Source organism: Stigmatopora nigra, chromosome 4 (assembly GCF_051989575.1).
Source record: "Stigmatopora nigra isolate UIUO_SnigA chromosome 4, RoL_Snig_1.1, whole genome shotgun sequence".
Taxonomy (NCBI): Eukaryota; Metazoa; Chordata; class Actinopteri; order Syngnathiformes; family Syngnathidae; genus Stigmatopora; species Stigmatopora nigra.
The window spans coordinates 14,299,583-14,322,739 of NC_135511.1; the positions used below are offsets into that span (position 1 = coordinate 14,299,583).

General features: G+C 39.1%; 3 protein-coding genes across 6 annotated transcripts; all 3 read right to left on the reverse strand.

Moving 5' to 3' along the window:
- Positions 1 to 384: 384 nt before the first annotated feature.
- On the reverse strand, positions 385 to 9,741 carry LOC144195155 (max dimerization protein 1-like). Of its 2 annotated transcripts, none has more exons than XM_077714579.1 (7): positions 9,551 to 9,741; positions 8,631 to 9,436; positions 7,944 to 8,043; positions 5,973 to 6,002; positions 4,545 to 4,659; positions 3,991 to 4,147; positions 385 to 3,893 (listed from the first exon to the last, which is right to left on the reverse strand). In XM_077714579.1, the coding sequence occupies exons 2-7, from the start codon at positions 8,695 to 8,697 to the stop codon at positions 3,697 to 3,699; spliced, it is 666 nt and encodes a 221-aa protein (XP_077570705.1). In that variant the 5' UTR covers positions 8,698 to 9,436; positions 9,551 to 9,741; the 3' UTR covers positions 385 to 3,696. The 2 variants fall into 2 exon arrangements, with proteins under 2 accessions (XP_077570705.1, XP_077570704.1); XM_077714578.1 differs by having other exon boundaries at positions 9,519 to 9,741.
- Positions 9,742 to 10,156: 415 nt separating this feature from the next.
- LOC144195216 (U4/U6.U5 small nuclear ribonucleoprotein 27 kDa protein-like) lies at positions 10,157 to 13,193 on the reverse strand. Its single transcript, XM_077714682.1, has 6 exons — positions 13,157 to 13,193; positions 12,425 to 12,545; positions 11,136 to 11,239; positions 10,867 to 10,946; positions 10,658 to 10,722; positions 10,157 to 10,452 (listed from the first exon to the last, which is right to left on the reverse strand). The coding sequence occupies exons 1-6, from the start codon at positions 13,191 to 13,193 to the stop codon at positions 10,398 to 10,400; spliced, it is 462 nt and encodes a 153-aa protein (XP_077570808.1). The 3' UTR covers positions 10,157 to 10,397.
- A 338-nt stretch (positions 13,194 to 13,531) lies between these two features.
- On the reverse strand, positions 13,532 to 22,506 carry LOC144195154 (beta-adducin-like). Of its 3 annotated transcripts, none has more exons than XM_077714575.1 (15): positions 22,150 to 22,506; positions 20,240 to 20,430; positions 19,769 to 19,910; positions 19,249 to 19,400; positions 19,013 to 19,093; positions 18,457 to 18,606; positions 18,123 to 18,266; positions 17,900 to 17,998; positions 17,632 to 17,808; positions 17,228 to 17,476; positions 16,724 to 16,840; positions 16,559 to 16,645; positions 16,260 to 16,386; positions 15,818 to 15,895; positions 13,532 to 14,592 (listed from the first exon to the last, which is right to left on the reverse strand). In XM_077714575.1, the coding sequence occupies exons 2-15, from the start codon at positions 20,384 to 20,386 to the stop codon at positions 14,342 to 14,344; spliced, it is 2,001 nt and encodes a 666-aa protein (XP_077570701.1). In that variant the 5' UTR covers positions 20,387 to 20,430; positions 22,150 to 22,506; the 3' UTR covers positions 13,532 to 14,341. The 3 variants fall into 3 exon arrangements, with proteins under 3 accessions (XP_077570701.1, XP_077570702.1, XP_077570703.1); XM_077714576.1 differs by lacking the exon at positions 22,150 to 22,506 and adding an exon at positions 20,892 to 21,978; XM_077714577.1 differs by lacking the exon at positions 15,818 to 15,895.
- Positions 22,507 to 23,157: the final 651 nt, after the last annotated feature.

The window sequence follows — 23,157 nt, forward strand, 5'->3', positions numbered from 1 at the left end:
CACTTGAATGAAGACAAACATTAAGGAGTTCCTTACCATACATGGCTTAAAACAATGTTTTTATAGTGTACATTTGTGACACATTTTCAGTTCCAGAAGGTGTGGGTGTGTGTGTGTGTGTGGGGGGGGGGTCCTTTTAACATACCCACCCCCCACTTCCGTCGCATGTGTCAGATGGCAGTAATTACACAAACCTCATATCTGGCAAGTCGATGATTCTGAAAACAGTTTGGCATGTGTTGTCGAAAAAAACCTTCCAATTACTGCTCAAGTACAATCATACCTGCAACAAAAACATTGGTATTAGTATTTGCTGACATTTTTTGACAGTTTTCGGCATAGTGGGAAAATACAAAACCATCTCAAAGTACTCAGTCAATAAAGAAGGGTTTAAAAGTCATTTATTACTTCCAATGTCGAATAAAAATTGCTGCTGAACATCAGTTTGTTTCAGACTTCCAATTTTTCAAAATCAAGTGCACAAAATGTCCACCCTCGGCTTGATTTTATAGAACATACAGAATTAATGAGCCGCCTTAGAAGAAAAGAAGCATGGGATGACAAAGATATTTCTGGCGCAATGTTGATGCGGAGTGGAAATTTATGCTAATGCATGACAGCACGCCTCAAAACAATCGGCTTTACGATTCTATTCAAACATGTAGCACATTTCAGTTTTTTTTTTTTTTTTTTACATTTTAGGTCATTTTAAGGCAACACTAGCCACAAAAGTATGCACAAATCAAATAAGTACAAACACAAGAACCATCAATGCTGAAACAACTGGTGGTCCTTAGAGACAGACCACCTGGTTCTCCATCAACAATCTAGTACTGCATGCTTACCCGGCCTAAAACCCCAAAGGATCAGGTGAGGGAGGGGTGAGGGTGGGGGCACATTGGCAGAAGACAAGAGGTCATTTAATGGGAGAAATGGGGAAAAAATGCTAAGGTTAACATGATTTTTTTTTCAATTTTTTAAAATTATACTGTACAACTACATACAGTGTTAAAAACTGCCTTTACAATACCTGTTTAATCCTCTTTGAAGATATGTCACGCAATTGGCCAATTGATTAATCATCTCAATAAAACATTCTACTCCATTCCTGCTTTTTGAGTATATTTCAAATATTTGTAGTTTTATCATGATGCAAAATCAATTGTCCAAGTATTAAGATACACACACACACGCTACATGCACATGTCAGTAAATACCCGCTTTTCTATACTTTTCCCTCCACATCTTCACTACTTGTCAAAGGGCTTTTTAAAATAAATTTAAAAACGCAGCATTCCACACTCACAAAACTAATATGTATTTATTTTTGTGTTTTTTTTAAAAATGTTTTTTGTCTATTGGTTGATTTTGGTGTACAATTGTCATACCAGAACTGAGAACAATAAGAGCTGTTATGTTGGCTGCTTTTAATATATAATAATAATTTTTCCATGTACACATTGTGTGTTATGGGTTCTTTGCATGAAAGCTGTCCTAAGATGGCTGCCTGTTCGCTTCAAGTCGTTTTATTTTAAACGCACTATTATTAACCAGCAAAGATGTACATATAGGTACTTTACAAAACCTTGTGCTGCACACCAGAGTAATTTAGAAAAAGGTTTTAAACACTTGGATATTAAATTGTAGTTAATCTTCCCAACATTGTCACGCAACTGCCAACAGGGTCATAAACAATCTCAGTTAATGATAAAATATACATGTGGTACTATTCTATTAATTGTACTTCATACGTGGTCATCATTGGATTTGATTAATCTTTGCAATCCTAATATAAAGTTCTTTTACAGTTATGAGAACTCTCCATTGATCCTTTTTTGGATTTTTAAATTTCACAATTGAGTTTAACATAGCTAAGAAATCTGTGTTTTTGTAAAAAACTCATTGAATAGTGCACACGTTGGAACAAATCAATTAAATGCAGTTGTTCGTGCTGCTTTTGGAACAATAACAACAACAAAAAAAACAAGTTCAAACAAACTACGACCGCTCGGCACCCTAAAAGTATCCTCAGTGAGCACAATTGAAAAGCACACATGCCGTCTACTGGGAAACACCAAACCTACAAGCACCAATAAATCTGCAGATTAGCCCCTGAGACCAAAACTATTACAAATCGGGCTCTGAGAATCAATAACCCATACACCGCTATACTATATCTATCAAATTGAATTGAGTTCTCTCCATAAATGAAGAACGAGTAGGCAATTTTAATTTGTATTTTAACCCCAAAACTTTTTACAGCCCTACCTTCGAGTGGGTTAAAACCAAAAATAATAAAGGCCAAAACTCAGCTGGATTTCAGAATGAAATTTGGAGGTAAATCTCCCGCATTCTGTGCAAAGAGCCCTTTAGAAGCCTGGTGGCCACCCTAATATTAACCACAAAGTAACATACCAAATTCAATGAGATCTGCTTTTAAACTTCCTAACAGACACAAAGCCTCGAGGCACAATAAACATTTCTAAATATTCTATGGATTGACTATTCTGTGCAAACAAACGACACACATGAAACTCTAAAAACTTCACGGGAACAAAGGCTATGCAGAACAAATTCAATATATTATATTCTTCTCTAGCTTTACCAGATCTAATAAATACTTCTGATAGACATAGGTATCTTTCTTTTAAAGCTATTTACAATAGATGTACATTTCTTCCAAAGCAATAAATAGCGATCAAGGCAAGTAAAGAGAGGGGTTTTTCTGGCATTAAAGCAGAATGGAGTCCACTCTTTTTTTTTAGTTTTAGGATGACATTTTTGTAAATTCATGGCAGGAATAAAAAATGAAAGTAAAAATAAACGCTCTCAGACTTCACTTGCCTTTCTCTCGTTACACAGTGGAATGTTCTCCAGCCTGGATTCTCAGTAGGTAGACTTTTCATCCCAGGTAACACCTCAAGAGGTAATGGATAATAGTGCACCACCTGCTAAAACATTCCACAAATAGGCCAGGTAGCTGGTGATTAAAACTTACGTATAGTATCGACCTCCGCCAGATTCAGACCTAGACACACAAACATGTACTTAGAACTCACAAAAGAAACCCAAACCTCTGAAAATGTCAAGCCTTGGTTAAAAAGGCTCATATATTGCTGTTCCATGCCTTTGTAACGTTTGAAGCTCTTTCAAGATGACCTCTAGAGTACGAAAGGGGAGTGGTTGTATGGATATGTTATTAAAAAAACGCTAGGAACTTTTTAAGATGGCCATTTTGTACTAAAAAAACAGAGCGATCTGTTGGGCAATGGTTGTCTGAATCTTTTGTGGTACACCATACGAGGCGACGCCATATGGATAGCGGGGAGAGAGCGACGACGGGGTATCTCGAGTCCGTGTGTGAAATCTCATAAGTGCTATCCAGATTTCTGGAGACGTTTTTAAAAAAAGGAGGCAGTGGGATATTGTACGGTAACATTCTCTGGCTTAAAGTTGCATTTGTGATGGACGGAGGGACAAATAAGGGAGGACGTCATTAGGTAACAATCATTGACTGGGGGGGGGACGGGACGGGACGTTTGCTTTGCTCATGGGCAAAGAAAATCAGCAAAACACTTGGCTGAGATGAGAAGCCTCGTGATTGGTTGAGTCCAGAAGGCAGAAGGGGATTTGAAGTGGGTACAAGACCATAGGTAGGGCAACACATTCTTCCAATGAGATTAAACCAGGGAGGTTTTATAGGCTGCAGGCCAGCTGCTGGGCCGTCTCCTGAGTGTCTTGCAGGCGCCGCAGACTGGCGCTGGCGTAGCCCTCATCGCTACAGCTGCTTCGCAAGCTGCCCCGCTCGTCCCCAGAGTCACTCACGCTGCTGGTACTCCACTCTAGATCACCCAGAAGGTAGTCGGTTCCTTCCACGTCCACATCCAGGTCCTCTGCGGACCGAAGAGAAGAAATGCAAGTCATAAGAAGGAGGATGACATCATCAAGGAGCCACATTGGACATTTTATGAATAAGCACGGCCGACCTACCTTGGTCAGAGTCGGATTTGTCTGACACGGTTGAGCCAGTGCTGTCCATCCGGATTCTTTCCACACCGAGTTGCTCTAAGCGCCTTCTCAGATGTCTTTGCTCTCTCTGCAACTGTTCTAAAGTGTGCTGGGCTCTTCTGTCACTCTCCTCCAACTTCTACAGAGTACACAAAAATAAGATGCAGCTAGCAGTCAGTGTTGATATAGTATGACATTGTACACAGGTGGCGGAACTGCACGGAGGCCAAAAATCAACTGTGCCAATGTCATTTCATCTCATTTTTAATGTCCAATCAGCTTACCATGCATGTCTTTGGAATGTGGGAGGACACCGGAGTACCCGAAAAAAAAAAAACACACAGGAGAACATGCAAATTCCACACGGGTGGACCGACCTGGATTTGAACCCAGGTCTCCCCACTGTGAGACCGACATGCTAACCACTCACCCACCGGGCCAACCCTTGTGCCACTGCCATCTTTTTAATTTATTTTTTAACAACAAAAAAAAATATTTTGAGATTGCCCCATGACTAAAATCTGATACCCACACACCTTGATATGATTCTTGGCTTTCATTAAGAGGCTCAGGGTGGTATGCCTGTTGGCGTCTGGACCTAACGGAACCATTGATTTCAGTCGTTCTAAACACAGTCGTAGGTGTGCCCGTCTAGAGGAAGAAGGGAACAAAACAGACACTTATACATTGTCCACATATGAACACTCACCATTCAACCAATACATTTCAAAAAGAACTTGCAATAATACATACATATTTGTGACAACTACCATGATCATTCTGATGAAAGACATCCATTCCAACCATTCATATCTATCCCTTTTTTTTCTACATGGCTCCAAACTGACAGTTCTGTTGGTTGCTAAGGTCTGGTGGGTGTTTGAAACCAACTGACCCGGCTGTTATGCAACACACACCTCCATCTGCAGCCTCACAAAAACTGTGTGTATGTGTACGACACACATTTAAAAAATTTAACTGTGAAAATCCTGCCTCCCGAGGTTGAACGAGCTCCCAGTTTAATATCAGTTTCAGTTAAATTCATACTGGTAAAGTATTATATCACTGAATACATAAAGGTAGGCGGAGCTTAAAGTCATACAAGTCCATCCATAACATTAAGTTCTTGGACAAACTGATGACTAAAGTAGTTGAACATGTTAAATTAAGACTTACAAAAAAGAACATACAAAGTAGTAAAGTAGAGCATTCCATGAATGAAAGGGAAAGTGTGTTTTACATGTGATTTGCAAAGTCCAAATGTCATTGAAGTAAGTCCTTACATAAGAAAGCCAATGGCCTAGTCTGCCTTGTGACATAACGTGCTGTAGTGAATGTATGTTAACAACCCCATTCAGACTCTTGTGGTCCAGGTAAATGAGGAAAAGAGGGGAGTGGCCGATTATTCTGGTTAAAGTGCAAAAGGGCACCGTGTCAATAGGGGAAGATTGCAATATAAAATGATAAGACTCAAAATATAAAGGTTAACTCTTCCTTGCAATTTGGTTTCTTTTCAAGAGCATTTTCGATAATATTTAGAAAGGAAAAACTGTATTTTTCTCAGTGGAAAGCGCACTAAAGGACCTTTATTTTCCCCCAAATTATCATTTATTGTTCTTTATGATTGTATTCAAATTGTTTTTAAGGACCCCCTAAGTTATTATAAACAAGTAAAATTACTTTACAGTCTCAAAAATATTGAAAATTTTAAGTCTGCCTTAACTAGAGGGTTAGTTTACATTTAATACAATACATTAAATCTTAATACTGCTATTACTATTTTTCCCAGTTATAATGAACATGGCTGTCAGTATGGGTTTGTTTTTGTGTATTTAAAAATGCATTGCGCTTTGGAAGTATTTGAAAAAATATTTTGCATTTGAGCAACATCAGCAATTACAATTTTGCACAGATTAAATTATCAGTTTACAAAAACCAATTGAACAAGATTGACATTCACATACCTGTTCTTCTCCATCTCATTGTGCGTAGACCTGTGGAGATAAAGCCAGAACGTGAACAACCCCTTTTTCAGGTCATTAACACAGCCTATAACTGCTTTCTGTGGGGGTGTGCAAAAGAAATGGATTGAGCAAAACTGTGAGGGGGAAAATATAGCTGGCAGAGGCGGCTGTTTTTACTTTCAAAAGAAAATGAAGGGAAAGAAGACGGCTTTTGTAAAGCCGGCAGGTCACTGACTCATGGAAACGTGTTCTTTTTAAGCACAGTGCATGTGAGGAGGTGGTGGCAGTAACCAGAAACATTTGCCTTAGACTTTGCCCCTATATGTAATATTTTCTCATTATTCACTCTAAAAGGAATACACTAGATTGGTAGTCAGAGGTAATGAGACGAATTGAGCCAGAAAATTGAATTCCAGTTTCTAGGGTTTTCAAAATAATTGACTTGAATTGGGGGAAATTCAATTGAATATTTTTTTCTGCTAATAATTTTTTAAAAACTTTAAATATTTGACAGATGGGCCGGGTCAGCACAAGATTCGATAGATATAAAAAAGTGCATCCGTTAACAGTACATATGAAACATAAACAGAAAAAAAGGACTAAAGTATTAACATACTCATCACTCATCATTCAAGTAAAAAGTATAAAATACAAAGTAAAGTAAAAAGGAATGTATTAAGAAATATTAAAATGTAATTTACAAAAAAAAGGTAGAGGGGCTGCAAAAGAGAAAAAAAAAATAAGAGTGGACCGAGCTACTGCCACTGACTTTCTCGTGACGGCGCCATCTTGGGGAAAAAAAAACATTATTTGGACAACGTCAGCGGACCGGATATAAAAAATGCCAAACGGGCCAGATCTGGCCCGCGGGCCGTAGTTTGCTCTACTTTAAGCGCAATATTCGAGGGATTACCGCATTGCTGTGTTGTAATTCAGCACAAGAAAAAAAATGGCAATGTTTGTTACATCATAGAGGCAATTTAACAGACAGGATTACGAATTTCTCAGAATGACTAGACTTCATTTACCAGGACGAGGACGCACCATTTTTTTTTTTTACACATAACACAATACAGTCACAAAGAGAATATGAACATGAGGGCGGTGGGGGAGGAATTTCTTCATTTATGTAATAAAGGAGCTAATGCTCTCTCTTTCCGAGAGTGGGAACCTAGCAGGGAACACTCGAAAGAAGTGGGGGAGGTGAGGCGTTAACTGTCAGGAGGGAGAAAAAAAATGGTGTGTGAGTGAGAATGATGAGGAAAAAAAAAATAAGAGAGACATGACAATGGGGGCGGGGGTACTACTGATTCATGCACATACACACTATACCACCTCCACGCTCACATACCGTAACACCCACACACACATTGAGAAACAACAGGCAAACGAGGAGGCTGAGAAATTCTTAGTGAATCCAATTTTTCCACATTGTCTTTTCCATATTTCATAGAGTTGAATATAGCAAATATTCATCAAAAAAATCTCAGGATTGCAACAAATTCAGTAGTTACTATTGGTAGATGGTGTGGAAAATTAGTTCTAATGATCGAAACCACTACAAAACATCATGTGAATTCATCATTTGTAGTCATAGTGTAGTGGTTCATTGGCGTAATAACTTCAGTCTAGGCAGTGTGGCAGTGCCATTGTAAGTGTGAATGGTTGTTTGTCTCTGCGTGTGCCCTACGACTGACTGGCGACCAGTTAGGGCACGTGTGTCAAAGCGGCGGCCCGGGGGCCAAACTTGGCCCGCCGCATCATTTTGTGTGGCCCGGGAAAGTAAATCATGAGTGTCGACTTTCTGTTTTAGTATCAAATTAAAATGAAGAGTTATAAGGTTAAGCAGTGTAGAAAATTAATGAGTGGACTTTTTTAAAGACTAAATGTGAATGAATGTAACATAGTAGTATTTGTTTTGCATGTTGGTGAATTCAGATAAATCAATTTCCAGAGGAAATTCGGTTGTACCTGCTACTAATGTTTTTCTTGCTTTTGCTCTTCCTTTTCAAACTTTCTCTCTCTTGGCTGCTGATGAAAGGTGGTAGAGAAGCATAGCCATGCTCAGCTTCTGCAAAGCACATAAGTATACCCCAAAAAAAAATGAATACCACAATATGCTTTTCATATATTTAGCATTCAATGACCATTTTTGCAAACTTGGGTAAAAGCCCAGTTAGAGCATCCCCATTTTCTGCTGTATTTTTTCCTCTCTGCCTGGACAATGATGTCATCTTGAACTGGAATAAACCCCTCTAGAAAACCACAACAGCAGGAAAGGAGGAGCTATCTTTTTTTAAAAAAATAAAAAACAATGCCTGTGGGCACATCCCACTGAACCTTACATTATTAAAATAAAAATGGCAAACACCAGCAATTGCATTAGAGAGATTCCCCTTAGCTTTATGCATTCATTAAACGCATATCCATGGCTATAAACCCATTTTGGAGGTTAGTGGTACATTCCAGTGCAATGTTTTTCAAAATAAACATGTCGCGATTGGTGTCAACAATAATAAAAACGAGATCAGGGTCACGAATCGTCGTTGTTTTAACAGGATAAATGCACAAATACGACTCATAAAGGGGGATGGGTCTCACTGCATATTACCAATGCATAAAATCAATAACAAATGAGAATGAAATCATAATACTGACCTCGTTCTCGGCGATCAAGATACTCGGCAGCTTCGATGAGCATCTGGACCATTCCGATAGCCGTCATATTCAAGCAATATCACTGATATTTGAATAATCCGATGAGGAATCCCGTGGCTGTACACAACCTGCTCTTCGTCCACGCGCGCGCACACACACACAAGCACGCGCACAGACACACACGACAGCTTTCTGCTCTGACAGTGGCTGCTATTTTAAGGCTAGTGTGTGCGTGTCTCGACGACTAAGTATCAAAAGGGTTATAGAAAACTTCAATATGCCACGAAATAAGGCAAAAACACACTTTCCACCCTGATTATTTGTCGAAAATGCCAACTGAAGTGGTTCGGGTTAATATTGTAGCGTTTAGCTGCTCTGGTAAATACTGCTTTATAGAAAAGGGATGCTTTACTATTTTCGAGAAAACCTAGAAATGTACTTTACAGGCAGTTTTAAGTATTGTTTGACGCATGAAAAAATATTCTCGATCAATCTGGAAAACGAGGAGAAATCGAGTCGATGCTATCATCAACATAAGTTTGTTTACGAGTTCGTTGACGTCTAGCCGATGCTATTTCTGGGCCTATCGAGCACAAATATTGGCCTCGTTAAGTAAATTACGGGGAAATAAAGCAAGTTAGGCGTTTACCCGACGATGTCATCCAACCTTATGAGTTGAAGGATGTGTTGATAGCTTGTTCTTGTGCTAGTTCATCGCTGATCACGCGATTCGTGTCTGGTCAAACGTTTAAAGCCACAAATGTCAGCGAGCGTAAATCTAGCTGTCGCGTCCTGTATGCTGGTTTCTGTATAAAGCATAAACAGAAAACATTTAATTACTGTATTCCATGGTTCGATGTGATTGCTTATTGGAAATAGCACTGATACTTCTATTGGGCATTGAATTTGTCAATCATTACAGGTGGTCAGCGTCCACAGAAACTGATGTCCTTGTCGGCCATTTTGGTTCCGCACACGATAGCTTTGTTCGTTGGTGGAGCCACAATGAAGGCCGCAAAGCCGGACTACCATTGGTTGAATTATGTTAAATCCAGTTGATCATTTGCCAGCATTTTGACTCATACCGCCCCTTGGTAACGCCCATGGAGGCATGCTGTATCGCAGTGTAGCGTTGCGATTGGCTCTTGCAGTGTTGTCTTGGTTTGTGGTCCTGGATTTGTTCCATGCGCTCTTTAGTTTGCTCCTCCTGTAAATTCATTTGCGCATGCGCGCCACTCTTGGTTCTTAAGACTCACGTTTGTCGGAAATGACGTACCAAAGTCTTTACAACCAGAATGTATACCCACTGGTCTCAAACAACATTATTACTGTTAAATATTTATACATTTAAAATGAACTTCACAGTACTTGAATGTTATGGAGATTATGTATGATGCAAGTAGTCATACTAACATTTATCATACAAAAAACATCATTTATCTAGGATAGTTTCATTATTTAATTTCTGAGTTGAATTTACTGCATACAGATTTGTCAGAAAACCGAAATTGCAACATGACCAGTAATTACTTTAAAACCGACTTATGTTTTATTTTAGTTGAATAACATAACTACACTTACAACTCCAGAGCATCATAAGGCTTGACAAAAATCATGTTTATAATAAAACATGCACGGTGTAATAGAAGCACCAATAACTAACTTAAATTTCTTACAATTTCTGCATCCCACCTAACATAAGATTTCAAAATAAAACGGAAAAAAATGAACAAATGTATACTTCACGAAAACAGCGACAGCCGAGCTTCATGCGATGAAGTCCAGAGGTCTGTTAAACCCACCCTTCCTGTTCATGTATTGCCTAGAAAATAAATATCAAAGAAAAAAAATACATTACATCACTGTTACCCTCGCAACACTCGCAGATTACATCATCGAGCACCAATAGGGGAGCTAGAATCTCTGCATAGAAACACCTGCAAAGGTGATTGGCTATATTGACAATAGCCGTAATAGTGCTTAAACTGTAATAACTCCCCTTTTTCAACAGGCATGTCATATCATACCTGTATTTTCTTTTCATGGTTGTATTGATGGCATAAGCATTGGTAGCTGAATCACTTTTCTTCCCCTGATTGAAAACAGAACATATCTTGTCCAAATCTGACATTTGATCTGAATTTAGCAGAAACTATTCATCATTATAATAAAGGAGAGGAACATGTGAACAAAATGTGTGTTAACTTCCTTGTGGTTTCACATCATAGAAACTCACCTTAGTGGAATCAAATGTTGAAAACCCCATTAGTTTCATCATCTCAATTTCTTCTTCAGTTTTGCCTTGCATGTCCTCAGCTGTTAAACACAATGTTTAATTATATAGAATGTCCGCAGTTTAAGTTTCATTTGCTTGAAAATTGATTACCTCGTAAAATACAACCGAATATATTATATAGTCAACAAAGGATTCATTCAAACCTGGAAAAACCAAACTATCCTGATCTTATTTTCTAAAGAAATGCTCCACAATAATATTCTTTATACCTGAAATTTGAATAGGCTTGGATGACTTCTCTTTACGGTCATCATCACGCCTGTCTTTTTGCCTCATAGGAGAGAGGGAGTTGGAGCGAGGGCGTCGAGGAGACCTGAAAAGGAAATAAGACAGCTGCAGGAAGGGTTATCACAACTATTGACTGTAGAAATCAATGCAAATAATGAAAAGAAGAATAAAAATGCCACTGTTTGTGTTAAGATGGACGCTATGTCACAAAATACTCTGCAATCTATGACCCACCACCCATATGCTTTAGACCAGTGTATCCCAACCTTTTTTGAGCCGAGGCACACTTTTTGCATTGAAAAAAATCTCAAGGGACACCACCATCTGAAAATCTTTGTCGCCTATATTTAAAATAGTTATTCTCATCGAAGTTTTATCAGCAGAAATCGCATCCAAAATTATTCCAAAATCAAATTTTTCACAATGACCTAATGTCACGGAAATTTGGCCTGTGGACCCTGAACAACTTCCGGTTTGAGTGATGCAAATAACCAAGTAAAGTTATTGATCGCATCATTTTATGATTTTTCTCTAAATATTACTTAAATCTCCTAATATTCCGCCAAAAAAAATTGTTCTCACACAGACTTTACGTCGGCAAAAGTTGATGTCCTAGAAACCAGACAACTTCCGTTTCGACTTAGAGAAAGAGCAAACAAATTACTGTTTGACAACTTGAATCAAATAATAGTATAATCTACAATTTAACGTCCATTATATTTTGATTTGATTCTTGTAATAGTTGCTTTATAATCTCCTTATATTCATATAAATTTTTCTCTCTCAATATCACATTGTATGACTTCTTGCAATTTCCCACGGCACACCTGACCATTGCTCACGGCACACCAGTGTGCCGCGGCACAGTGGTTGGGAAACACTGCTTTAGACGACATTAAAAAATATTTTATCTAGCGTGAGTGTGCCCCAGCGCACTACAGGCTGAAAGCTGTGCATGCATGACCTCTCCTGGCAAATTCCTAACCTACAGGCCCTCTCCTGGCTATCTCCTAACTATAATTCTGCTATCAATATCCCGATAAAAAAGAAATAAAGGTCTTCTAGGATTGATAGATACTGGTCCGGGGCTTCAAAACAATTGGTTCACTAATGATCGAGGGTTAGGCCTTCCAAGTTGCCATACAGAGGATTTTTGTTGTGAAATGAGGCAAATTTAATTTCTTGAAGGACCGCAATTAAAAAATGATGAAGTCATTGTGTTTTTAACATAAAAGTATTGAAAAAGGCAATTATACAAAAAAACCTTCACCTCGAACGCCGCCTGTGGGGAGATCGTGAGCGACTTCTCCGGCGTTCTCTGTCACGATCTCGTGAACGATCTCGCTCCCTTCTCCTTCTATCACGTTCTCGGGAAGTTGAACGTCTCCTCTCTGTAGACAAGAGAATTAAGTTTTACATAAAGATACAACTGTAGGCCTTCCTCACACAAAAGTGCAGAAAATTCAACACTGGAGTATTAAAAAGTCACAACCTTGAGATTGGTTATTGATTATGCCTGAAGATTAGGGAATTTATGTTTTAAAAGCCTATTAATTTCTGTGCGATGATTTTAAGTTTGGCTAAAGGTCACTTAAACCCAAACACAGTCTGGCTATCTATAAACACACGTATAGATGAAAGTAGCACCATAGAAAAAGTAACAACTGAAATGTCATCTCGTTTTAAGTATCCAATAAATTAATATAGGACCCATAATTATTTATAGATATATATTTTATATAGGTAGTTTGAAAACTACTTGTATTTACGTTTACTTAATTACAATTGCCAAAACACAGCACATTCGAACAACAGGAAGCCAATGTTAGAAAACGTGAATGTTTGATTTGAAAAAATAAATTCGGAAAAACGCATTAAATACACGGTATTATGTAGCATAAGTGAATATATAATCGTAATGTATATTAGCACGTTTCTAGCACCTTCCTCCTCAATCGACCAATGCAAAAAAGGTACAAAATCATTACATTCAGATTCTTACCGCGCCTTGGAGGAGTTCGACTCCTGCTTCTTCCCATTTTAACCAGCAAGAAAATATCGTAAAAGGAGCGGAAAGCCGCTAAATTCGATATTTATTTTGATGCTTTCTTACGTTCACCACCATCAGTGAGAAGGTTCCGCTTGTGACAACTTCGGTCTAGCATATTTAAGGAGAGCGCCCTCTGTCGACTCGGGGCGGAATTGCTTAACAACCACCGATGACGTCAGGACAGCAGTCAATATTCAGGATTAATTACTTACCTAAAACCTATGTTTTAATAGGCATATTCCAGAATTATAAGACAATAATTTCTTTTGAGCACCCACAATTTTGGTATGATTACCAAACTGAAAAGCAAAATAAGTGTTCCATTAGTTGACTTGAAATTAAACTTTAATGACATATATGGTAAACTTGCAACATTCACATAAATATTGTAATATAAATTAATCTAAATCATAGGTAAACATCGCATCAGCATTCCTTTTGCATCAACTGATTTAAAACGTAAAGCAAGACTGGAGATCATTTGCATAAACATACATGGAAAATGGGGAAAGTGGAATGTTTCAGTGCCTTCAGTGTTTTCACGATTCTTCGAGCTGCAATTACAAGCATATTAAATAGCCTCATTTGTATTCTTGCAAGACAGTATGACTTTACCCAGCTTCCCTTTTCTTCATTGTAATTCCTGCAGTTAAAACATTTAGTCCAAGATGTACAATAAACAGCATTCAGAGCACAATCAGTAGCTATCAGTATACACTTCTACATGTAATATAATACATGTGCTCACATATACAATACACCTGCAATATCAATGTGATGTTTAAAACTAAACCATTACAAGTTGTTGTGATAGATCCAAGTGCTTTTTCTGGGAATCCTAAAGGGGCAATTTATGAGATGTGAATCCAATTGAGAAAGTGTTAATAGTGGTTATAAATCAAATGTAGGTGAAAATACATGAATATAAAGTGTAATGAGTAGTAGAAGTAATGGGTTGGAGTCTACCCAATTATTCTTTAAAGCCAAAAAACGTAAGTGTGACCACAGTCAATACATCTGTCATTAGTTTGCTATTGACTGTGTTTACACCGATCTGCAGTGATCACTGTCTGTTACTGCATTATACACAAAAAGCATTTCACAGCAAAATACTATTGAGATCTGACAAGGACCAACTCAAGTTTCCACCTTTTCTTTCTGCTTCTTGCTCTTTTTCAGGAACGACGGCGGCTTGAACTTCTTTTTCTTCTTCGACGGGGACTTGCAGGGCGAACCTTCAGGTGTTTCTCCCTGTGGTTTGGCGGGTGTAGCGACCGGAGTGGAGGAATCGTTTGTGGAGAGAGCTTTCATCCCTTTTTCCAAATCTTCAGCCTGCTTCTCTTCTTCACCTCCATTCTGGATGACGGGTGATCCGGTCTTTGTGTCTCCTGCTCACAGGGTTGTTCCCCCCCAAAAAAATGCAAATAAAAAGAAAACATTTCCTTAATTAGTACAAAAGTCTGCAGTGCTGTTGAGGCAGCAAAGCATTAATTTACATCAGTATATCTGATTGCAGATGAGCATGCGCGCTTCGCGAGATGTGGACGGTTTCTGTACTTACTAGTGAGACAAGACCAGAGCACCACAGGAGTGCCCTATGAATCATTCGCAGAGTAACACAGAAAAGGACAGACAGACAGAGGAACACAAGTACAGGAGATACAGTGGGTACAGGGACAGATGGATCTCTATCAACACTGATGACTTTGTTAGCAGAACATTGGGGGCCTTAAGAGTTAAGACGCAATCCGTCCGTGGCTCGAGTTGCTAAACTCAGACAGTTAACTATTATAACTTCCTTTGACTGTCAAAAATATGTGGGGAAAAAACACAAACAATGGCGGCATTGAGCTATTATGGTAAATTCATGCGATGAAAGAAATGATCACAGCGGGATTGAACGCTTGAAAGCGAGCAAAAACGTACGGCAGTGCCTTGAGATAAGTTTTGTGCTAAAAAAAAACAATGTTTGGCTGATTTGTGGGCTAAACTTAGCTATGTTCAGGCCATGACAGAAGATATATTTCTAAAAGGAAGGGAGTACGTTTTCTAATGCCAAATCTGGTTTAAATTATCGTTCAAACCAAAATGTAGGACAAAAAAAAAAAAATTGACATGCTCATTTTTGGACTGTTTTGAGTTCCAAGCATGGTGATCTCACAAATGAAAGCCATATCTCAAAGCTCCACCTTTTAAATCAATTGAACTTATCCTAAATTTAGTCGAATCTTTATAAAACGGGACAATGTTCTGCCAGTGGCCACTTTCACTTCACAAGGTCACCAATATTTAAGAATAAATGATTAGTTCTACTATAACTGTCTTCACTGTTTAAGAGTGGGAATCTACAGGTACTTGTGTATAAAGTTCTATCATACCTATTTTTTTTAATGATCTTGCACTATAAGTAGGGACATCCCACTTTCCAAACAGTTGGTGACTACTTGGAGTAGTAACAAGCGCATCAGTGACCATTTAAAGCATGAGAATGTAAAAGCAGGAGAGCCGAATCGCTAAGAATTGCTCATGGAACACTTCGGCAGGCAGCCGGGTCACGAAGCCACGTTGCATGGCATGCAAGGCAAGCAGTAGAATACAACTCCAAAGCCTCACCTGAGAGGGTGGAGTGGTTAGGCTGAGGGCCATTTGTGGGAGAGGTAGCAGGAGACGCATCATTTGCCACCTCTTCCCCTACTTACACAAAGCACACATATAGTTACACGCTACCTAACATTTCATTTCTCATTAGTGGAGAAACTCGGGCTGAGAGGCATAGAAACGTTTTTAAGACTGAAGAAAATGTCCAAAATAGTAATTATCAATACCGTGGTACTTGTATAGCGATACTCAGGGATTTGCTATCAAGTATAACCATGAACCTAATCTAAAATGTACGTATATCAGCAGGATATTTATCACAGTAGGCCATATTAAAAGGAACAGGGACATTCCAAAGAGGAATACATCAAGAATGATCCATTTGAGGAACCCAGCAAAATGTCATAAGACTAAACATACTTTTATTAAGTGCAAAATCTAGTCGAATTAAACCTACCGTCAGGCCCAATGTCTTGTTTCTTCTGCACCTCTATGCGGTAGTCCTCTAGCTCCTGGTCTGTCAGTTGATTAAAGGGGTTGGGCATTTCAGGCTCTAGTGGGAGTTCAGGTGGGCTGACTGGTGACTAATGCAGACAAAAATAAAATTCTAGCTCTTAGCGGAAGGAAACCATGTTGCCCTCAGAGTAATAGCAATCCAATGCAACTAAGAACAATAATCACTCCCTTGGTGGATAAATGTTTTTAAACTGACTGATATTATTTAGAACACAACAGTAAGTATAAAAACTGCTTTACCAGAGGGCCATCATCTGTTGACACACTGGCAAGGACCTGAGACTGTGGCCCTGCTGTCTTTAAGTCTTGACGATTCTGCTGTCGGATCTGTGGCGGAAGCATAAGACAAATCAATAATGTCGAACTTAAGCACCGGCATGTGGTTCACAGTTAAACCATTTGTACCTTGTTCCGTGTCTCGATCACTTCTCGAGGGTTCGTAAAAAGAGGCACAAACTGGCTTGAGTTTTCTATCTTGATCGCTGTACTACCAGCTTGTGTCATTTCCTCTGTCTTCATCCACTGAAGGAAAGAAACAACACTTAAATAAAATTAACACAAAAATATCCAAACATTTTAACTTCATAAGAGTAGTGCTTCCATCGTGTATTTCATCTCCCCCCCTTAAAAGTAGTGATATTTTCTGCCAGTAGAGGGCAAATTCTGGACTGCAGTAAACACTTGCTTCTCTGCATTGCAGTGTGGGAGAACTAGGGAGACCATTCAATTGCTCTTTTGCCTGACCTCGGGAAAAAGTCAACATGGGATTGATTTCCACTCTGTGTCAGTGAGAATGGTCGTCTGTCTCTAAGTGTGCCCTATGACTGACTGGCGACCAGTCTAAAGTGTCATCCACGACAAGGACGAGCAGAGTTGAAAATGAATGAATAAATAAGACGTTAATCTTACTGTGGCACGCTGTCCAGGACTGGCCTGTTCTTGATTGATTTTCTGGTAGGAATTAGGGGTGTTGAGCCATCGTGTTCTTTCCTGCTGCTGACGGTGGGTAAAAGGGTGCTGCTTGAGACCTAGAGGGAGGCCGTCGTCGAACTGGTGGAAGGCGGTGGCAGTTGCAGGAACTTCTATATCCTTTCGTGTTTGTGACCGTGCTCTTTCCAGTAGCAATGGGAAACGGTAGGCATAGCCAGTACGGTAACCCTAGAGGGGAAAAAAGGGCAAAAGGTCACATTTCATATGTAGCTCACTAAACCCCCAGTCATAGCTAAAAAAATAGATTTGATACATTAACAGGGTCAATGCATTTTCACTATTCATCACTGAATTGTGTGGCGTTTTTTTTTAAAGGGACTCACCAAATTATCTAAAGTTCTCATCAGGGCTTCAAACTCTTGTTCTCCAATACGACACTTTTGCATCGGGCCAAACTTAGAGCCAGCCCATCCCACAGTGCCAGCATGACTGGCTTTATGGGTGGTCCGGTCAAGCAAAATCAGGTTCTGCTCCCCACCAGCACTGCATAATGCTGATACCTACAAAGTAAAAGGGGATGCTGCTACATTAGTGATTTTATTAAGATTTTTTATGTTGGAATAGCATATATATACATGTGTTTGTGTGCACCTGTATTTGACAAGCAGCCTGAATGTGGTAGATTGCATGGAAGGTCTCTTCCACAGACTCCCCCAAGGCAACGATCCCATGATTTCTAAGCACCAGTACCTTGACATAATTGAAATGCACAGCACAGTGGGATTAAAACAGCATTCATTCGGAATTCATTCTTCGCACTCATGAGTCAATGTAGAATAAAGCAGTACATTGCAGTCTTTTGTAGTCTGCTAACCTTGCAAGTGGGGCCGAGGCTTTTCTGAAGCTCCACGCGGTCTTCCTCCACCTCCATTACTCCATTGTACTCATAATAGGCCACATCACCAACCAGCAGGGATTCATGGGACAATGGCAGCAGGCCACACTTCATTGCTGAGACCTAAAGACAGACATTCTTTGTTAATTATCAGAAACAAATACTCACTCTACACAATGTAGGGTCAAATGTTACTATTTACTATTTGCTACATTTGTTTACAAGCTTATTAAGCATTGCGTCAGGCTAAATGGTGACAGAAGGGATGCAATGTTTGATTTAAAGAAATATATACAGAAAGTCAACAACTTACTGCAGCGGTGGCTGGCGTGTGGAGGTGAAGTAAGCAGCGGGCATCCGGCCTGGCCGAATAGATGGCTGAGTGCAGGCTAAACTTCTCTTTGTCCACCCCAAGGTTGGTACTGCCCTTCTCCACCACTTCACCCAAGATATTCACCTTGACCTGAAAATGCCATCACCAACAATCTGCACTTAGACATGAATACATTCACTCTAGCTATGGGATCATTTCACTGCAGTTGAATTCTAACACTCAAAAATTTGAAAAATAACCAAAACATTGCAAGTTAGTTTACCAAATTACATAAAAATATTACATCTATACAGTATCGTCATCATTTGTCAACAAGGCAAGAAAGCATTTTTGGTGAAAAAGAGCATATTATATCCAACTGACCTTAAAAAGGCTGGGTAATACAATACTATCAAAACAAAATAAAATACTACAATAGATGCTAGTAGCCTATTAATTAGCATTTCAACCAGCATGCTAAAAAGGCTAACACTAACCCAACTAAATAGATATTTGGACTATATCTGAAGCACGCATGCCTAATCTAATAACTAACCAGGCTTGATCCAGTAACTTCACTGTACGCCAAACCATCTGGTAGCATCAAGAAGTGTTCTTGTTCTTTGCTCACACGCAGCTGTCAAAAAAAAAAGAAACACAGGTCTGAGTATTTAAATTAAACGCTTGTGTCCAAGTGTCAGATACCATAAGATCATCATAATTTAAATAGCAGCCATGGAAAACAGGTGCAAAGTATACAATATGTCAAGTAGTAACTAAAAGTAAACTAACAGTAAGACAGGTGTGACTGATCTGGGACCAGCCATAGAGATCAAAAAGTCGATGGACACTGGCGAGCTTGCATCGCATCAGTCGCTCTCCTTTCACCATGCTGCCTGGATCCCAGTTTTGGAGGTCATTAATGGGCGTAACCATCATCATATCTGTAAGCACATTCGGACAATTAAATAAAGTCAGTGAGACGCAAGGCCACATGATGGTCAAACTTTAATTTGATTTGTCTAGTGGGCGGGGCAGAGTAGACAATTCCTACAGTGCTGCAGCTCTGGAAATATGATCGTTTCAAATTGATTACATACTTGCAATCTACTTTAATCAAACAGATCATATAGAGTGAATATTGAGTGCCTGCTATTAAACCGTTCAAAATCAATTCCCCCCTATTAAACATCTATGTGTTTGGATGTGTCCTCGGCGGGTAATAGGAGGCAAAACAAATGAGACGGAAAAACCAATGAGCACAATCCTAGTCTTTGCTGTATGTCCTTACTTATATATATTTTTTACTTACTAGATGGGGACACTTGTAGTGCTGCAGGTGAGCCATGCATGGCCATGTAGTCAGCCAATTGCCTGAGAGCCCAAAGGTTGGATGAACTGCCGCCCTTCTTCATCTGTTCCTGGATCAGTGAATCCAGCTCTTCTTTGAATGACTGAAAACACACAAAAAACATGTTCAGGAGAAGTGAAAAAAGACGGTTTTCCTCTTTTAAATATGATTCAATGATGCAGTTAAAAAATAACACTTCTTTTAAATGAACTATTCTTGTAGACCATTGGCGTCAGTTTTACTTGCTCAATCACAATTTACAGTGCTGACTGACAAGAGTGCAACATCAGCACGAATATGATATTTGAGAACAAATTGATTTTCTGACAGAGGCAAGACCTCATCATTTTTTTTTCCTTCTAGTGACGAGCCCCAAGGTGTACTTGCTTACATTTTATTATGCTGTATTTGTGTAGAGTAGACCAATCTCACCGGACTCTGGAGAAGACTGGAAACGTGTTTCTTAAGTTGAGGTTCAGAGCCAGTAGTTGAATGCTGAGGAGACTGGAGACTCTCTGGGACCCCGTTACTGGGGCTTCGCAGCACTGGGGTTTCCATCGGGGTCGGAGATTTGCTCATGTTTCACAGTTGGTATGTCAAAACCACGGCTCAGATGAGGACAACTGTCGAATATTTATTCAGAAACATAAAAGCATACATATAGTATAGTTAGTTCCATATAAGAAGACCACATGGAGTTTAAGACATGTCCACTGATTAAGTTGTAACATATCCTATCTGTCAATGATAGTATATAGATATATTATACTCTGTTTTAACTAGATACAATATACTGCTTTACTTATAGTTAAGAAAATACTGGAAAAGGGAAATTTCATAGCTCACAGAATATTTCCGTTCATTATTTTGCTTAGAATTTGTTGGGAATAGATCGGAAAATGCTGTATTTTTACTGGTTTACTTGTCAATATCATTAAAAGACTAATCTAAAAATATTGATGGTCAATATTGCAATGGCAAAAGGAAACAAGTGATTCAATTACATACAGACAAGTCCATAAGAACTATGAACATTAAGTAAAACTGCAAGTCAGCAAGAATTGCAAAAATAAACAAGAATTACCGTAAATATCTTTAGAATGGAGTGGAAGCCTCTTCTGAGTATACACACTAACTCACATAAAGTGCTGCAGAGAGTAGATAAGGTCCCAAGATACCCCACACCCACACTGACTTCATTACAGTAGACATAAAATAAGACAATACTGCGTTTTCATCAAAATTTCCCTTAAACTTGAAACGTTGGTGGGTGATAAGAGCCCTGCAAAGGTCTACTAAAAACTAGCAGTACATTACGTAGAACATCTAAAATCCCAGAAATCCTTTAAGATGCTTTAGCTTTACATGCACATGCATGTTGCCACTGTAAATGCATTCGTCTAGCCAACAGTCGTTTTGGGAGCACAAACAGCAAATGGAATAATTACCTAAAGTACTTTTATATTGATTTTCCTGGCCTCCGCTTTCATTAGACTAGAACCAGGATGGAGCCTTATCCTGAACTGCAAGTATAGTATATTACGTTTCTCACAATGTAATCTAATAGGTAATTCAATGAATGTCAAGGCAGGCAAATTAAGCAAGTATATTTTCTAATATGTTATTGCTCCATATAAAAAATGCAGATGTAGTACGTACATCATTCCCTCATTAAAATAATAACAGTAGGGTATAAATACTTGAGCTTACAAAAATAATAAAACACAATGTTCAGTAGCACACCAGATACAATGCTGAACATGTTTCCATAAATTGGTTTGATAGTCACGCAAGTATAAAAAAAAAGGATCACCTCGGGGGAGTAATATACCTAAAAAAAAAAAAAAAAAACAATCTCATAGGCTTTATGGCAGCAGCATGATGGATGACTGGCTGCTTAGCAACAATCGCACGCAACGCAGCATCAGCACCAGCAGAACCAATGGCCATCTTAATGGACTCCCGCAATATGTGGAGGCCGATAGCCACGACCCATGCACAAAAACAGTCATTGCATGATCACAAAAACTGGATCGTGCTCACCTAAATGCGTGACAAATACAAGCACAGCACCCACGCAAAGACCTCGGACTGACTCCATCTCACAGTCACAATGCGAATACCCACGAAGGCCAAGCCGGCATCTCTATTTACACCACATAACACTACATGATGCACGTACCTTGGAAGCCATATTTTTCTATTTGCTTGCTCTGTATCGCTCCCATTGTAAAACCAAAGGCGGACTACATACGCGCGTCAGGTTGCGTGAGGTACAACGCCCAAAAAACACAAACACAGATGTTGCACGCAGGAAAATAAGATAAGATAAGTGCACTGACCTCAGTGCCTGCAGAAGACGTCCTGACGACTTCCGCAGTCAAAGCAGGCAGATGTGCTCGGCTGCAAATCTGTTTGGGACAGCTAGGTTCCTTTGTCAGAGGACATGTAGCAAGCGAGCAAGTCAGTGGACCGTGATGCTTTTCATTACCGAGTGCGTCGTGGACCAGCCCACGGCCACGCCTGTTCTAACCAGACACGGTCGCACCAAAGTACCCAATTTGATGGAAGAACAAAAAAACATGCAGTTTATTTTTTTGCCCGGTTAGGCTACCTACTAGATTTGCATCGCCTTGAGAAACAAGGTTGCTCAAAAACACAGAAAGGATCGATGAAATCAGACACGAATCAGACGCCCTCTAACGTTGGGATGTAGGTACTACAATTTAAAATACAAGGATTGCGTCATTAAATAGACCTAAGCTTTTGAGTTAATTGCAAAAGTGTAAATTATAAATAGAAATGTTGATTTTTTAAAAAAATAAATTTGATTGTATTTAACTCATTGGTTGCTATTGACAATGGGAGATGTCCAACTTAGTCAACTGGGAGGACTGGAAATGAATTTTCATCTTTGTGTGCCATTGTTAACCTGTTAAATATTTTAATTTTTAACAAACAATTTTCAGATAACTGGAGCATAAAAAAACAGGCTGTTAGTCGTCATATTGAAAAAAAAATGAAGTTAGAGTCTGGAAAATACAGTGTACTATATTAAATGACAGCATACACAGACTATATACTAGTGTTATCTTAATATTGCTGCAAGTACTCATACATTTGGATTTTGAACAGATACAATGTTTAAATATTAAATAGATAAAAATGCAAATACTAGTATTGTAATTCTCACGACCAGTCTTGGTTTCAAGGCTACATTTTAAGGGTGTAGGAACGACTGCAACTGGAACAGCTTAACATGCGTAGCTTTGGTGCAAATGTTTTATCGATTCATTTTCAGCACTGTTTTCCCTCATCGGGGTCAAGGGAAGCTGGAGCCAATCCCAACT

Excerpts from the sequence above, each read along its gene's own strand:
- LOC144195155 (XM_077714579.1), bottom strand. The coding sequence starts at position 8,697 with ATGACGGCTATCGGAATGGTCCAGATGCTCATCGAAGCTGCCGAGTAT. Across the intron at positions 4,660-5,972 it reads AATGAGATGGAGAAGAACAG|ACGGGCACACCTACGACTGT; the intron begins GTATGTGAATGT and ends TTCTTCCTCTAG. Across the intron at positions 4,148-4,544 it reads AAGCCAAGAATCATATCAAG|AAGTTGGAGGAGAGTGACAG; the intron begins GTGTGTGGGTAT and ends TGTACTCTGTAG.
- LOC144195216 (XM_077714682.1), bottom strand. The coding sequence starts at position 13,193 with ATGGGAAGAAGCAGGAGTCGAACTCCTCCAAGGCGCG. Across the intron at positions 12,546-13,156 it reads TCGAACTCCTCCAAGGCGCG|AGAGGAGACGTTCAACTTCC; the intron begins GTAAGAATCTGA and ends TCTTGTCTACAG. Across the intron at positions 10,947-11,135 it reads CAAGCCTATTCAAATTTCAG|CTGAGGACATGCAAGGCAAA; the intron begins GTATAAAGAATA and ends TGTGTTTAACAG.
- LOC144195154 (XM_077714575.1), bottom strand. The coding sequence starts at position 20,386 with ATGAGCAAATCTCCGACCCCGATGGAAACCCCAGTGCTGCGAAGCCCC. Across the intron at positions 19,401-19,768 it reads ACTACAAGTGTCCCCATCTA|ATATGATGATGGTTACGCCC; the intron begins GTAAGTAAAAAA and ends ATGTGCTTACAG. Across the intron at positions 18,607-19,012 it reads AAGTTACTGGATCAAGCCTG|GTCAAGGTGAATATCTTGGG; the intron begins GTTAGTTATTAG and ends TGGCATTTTCAG.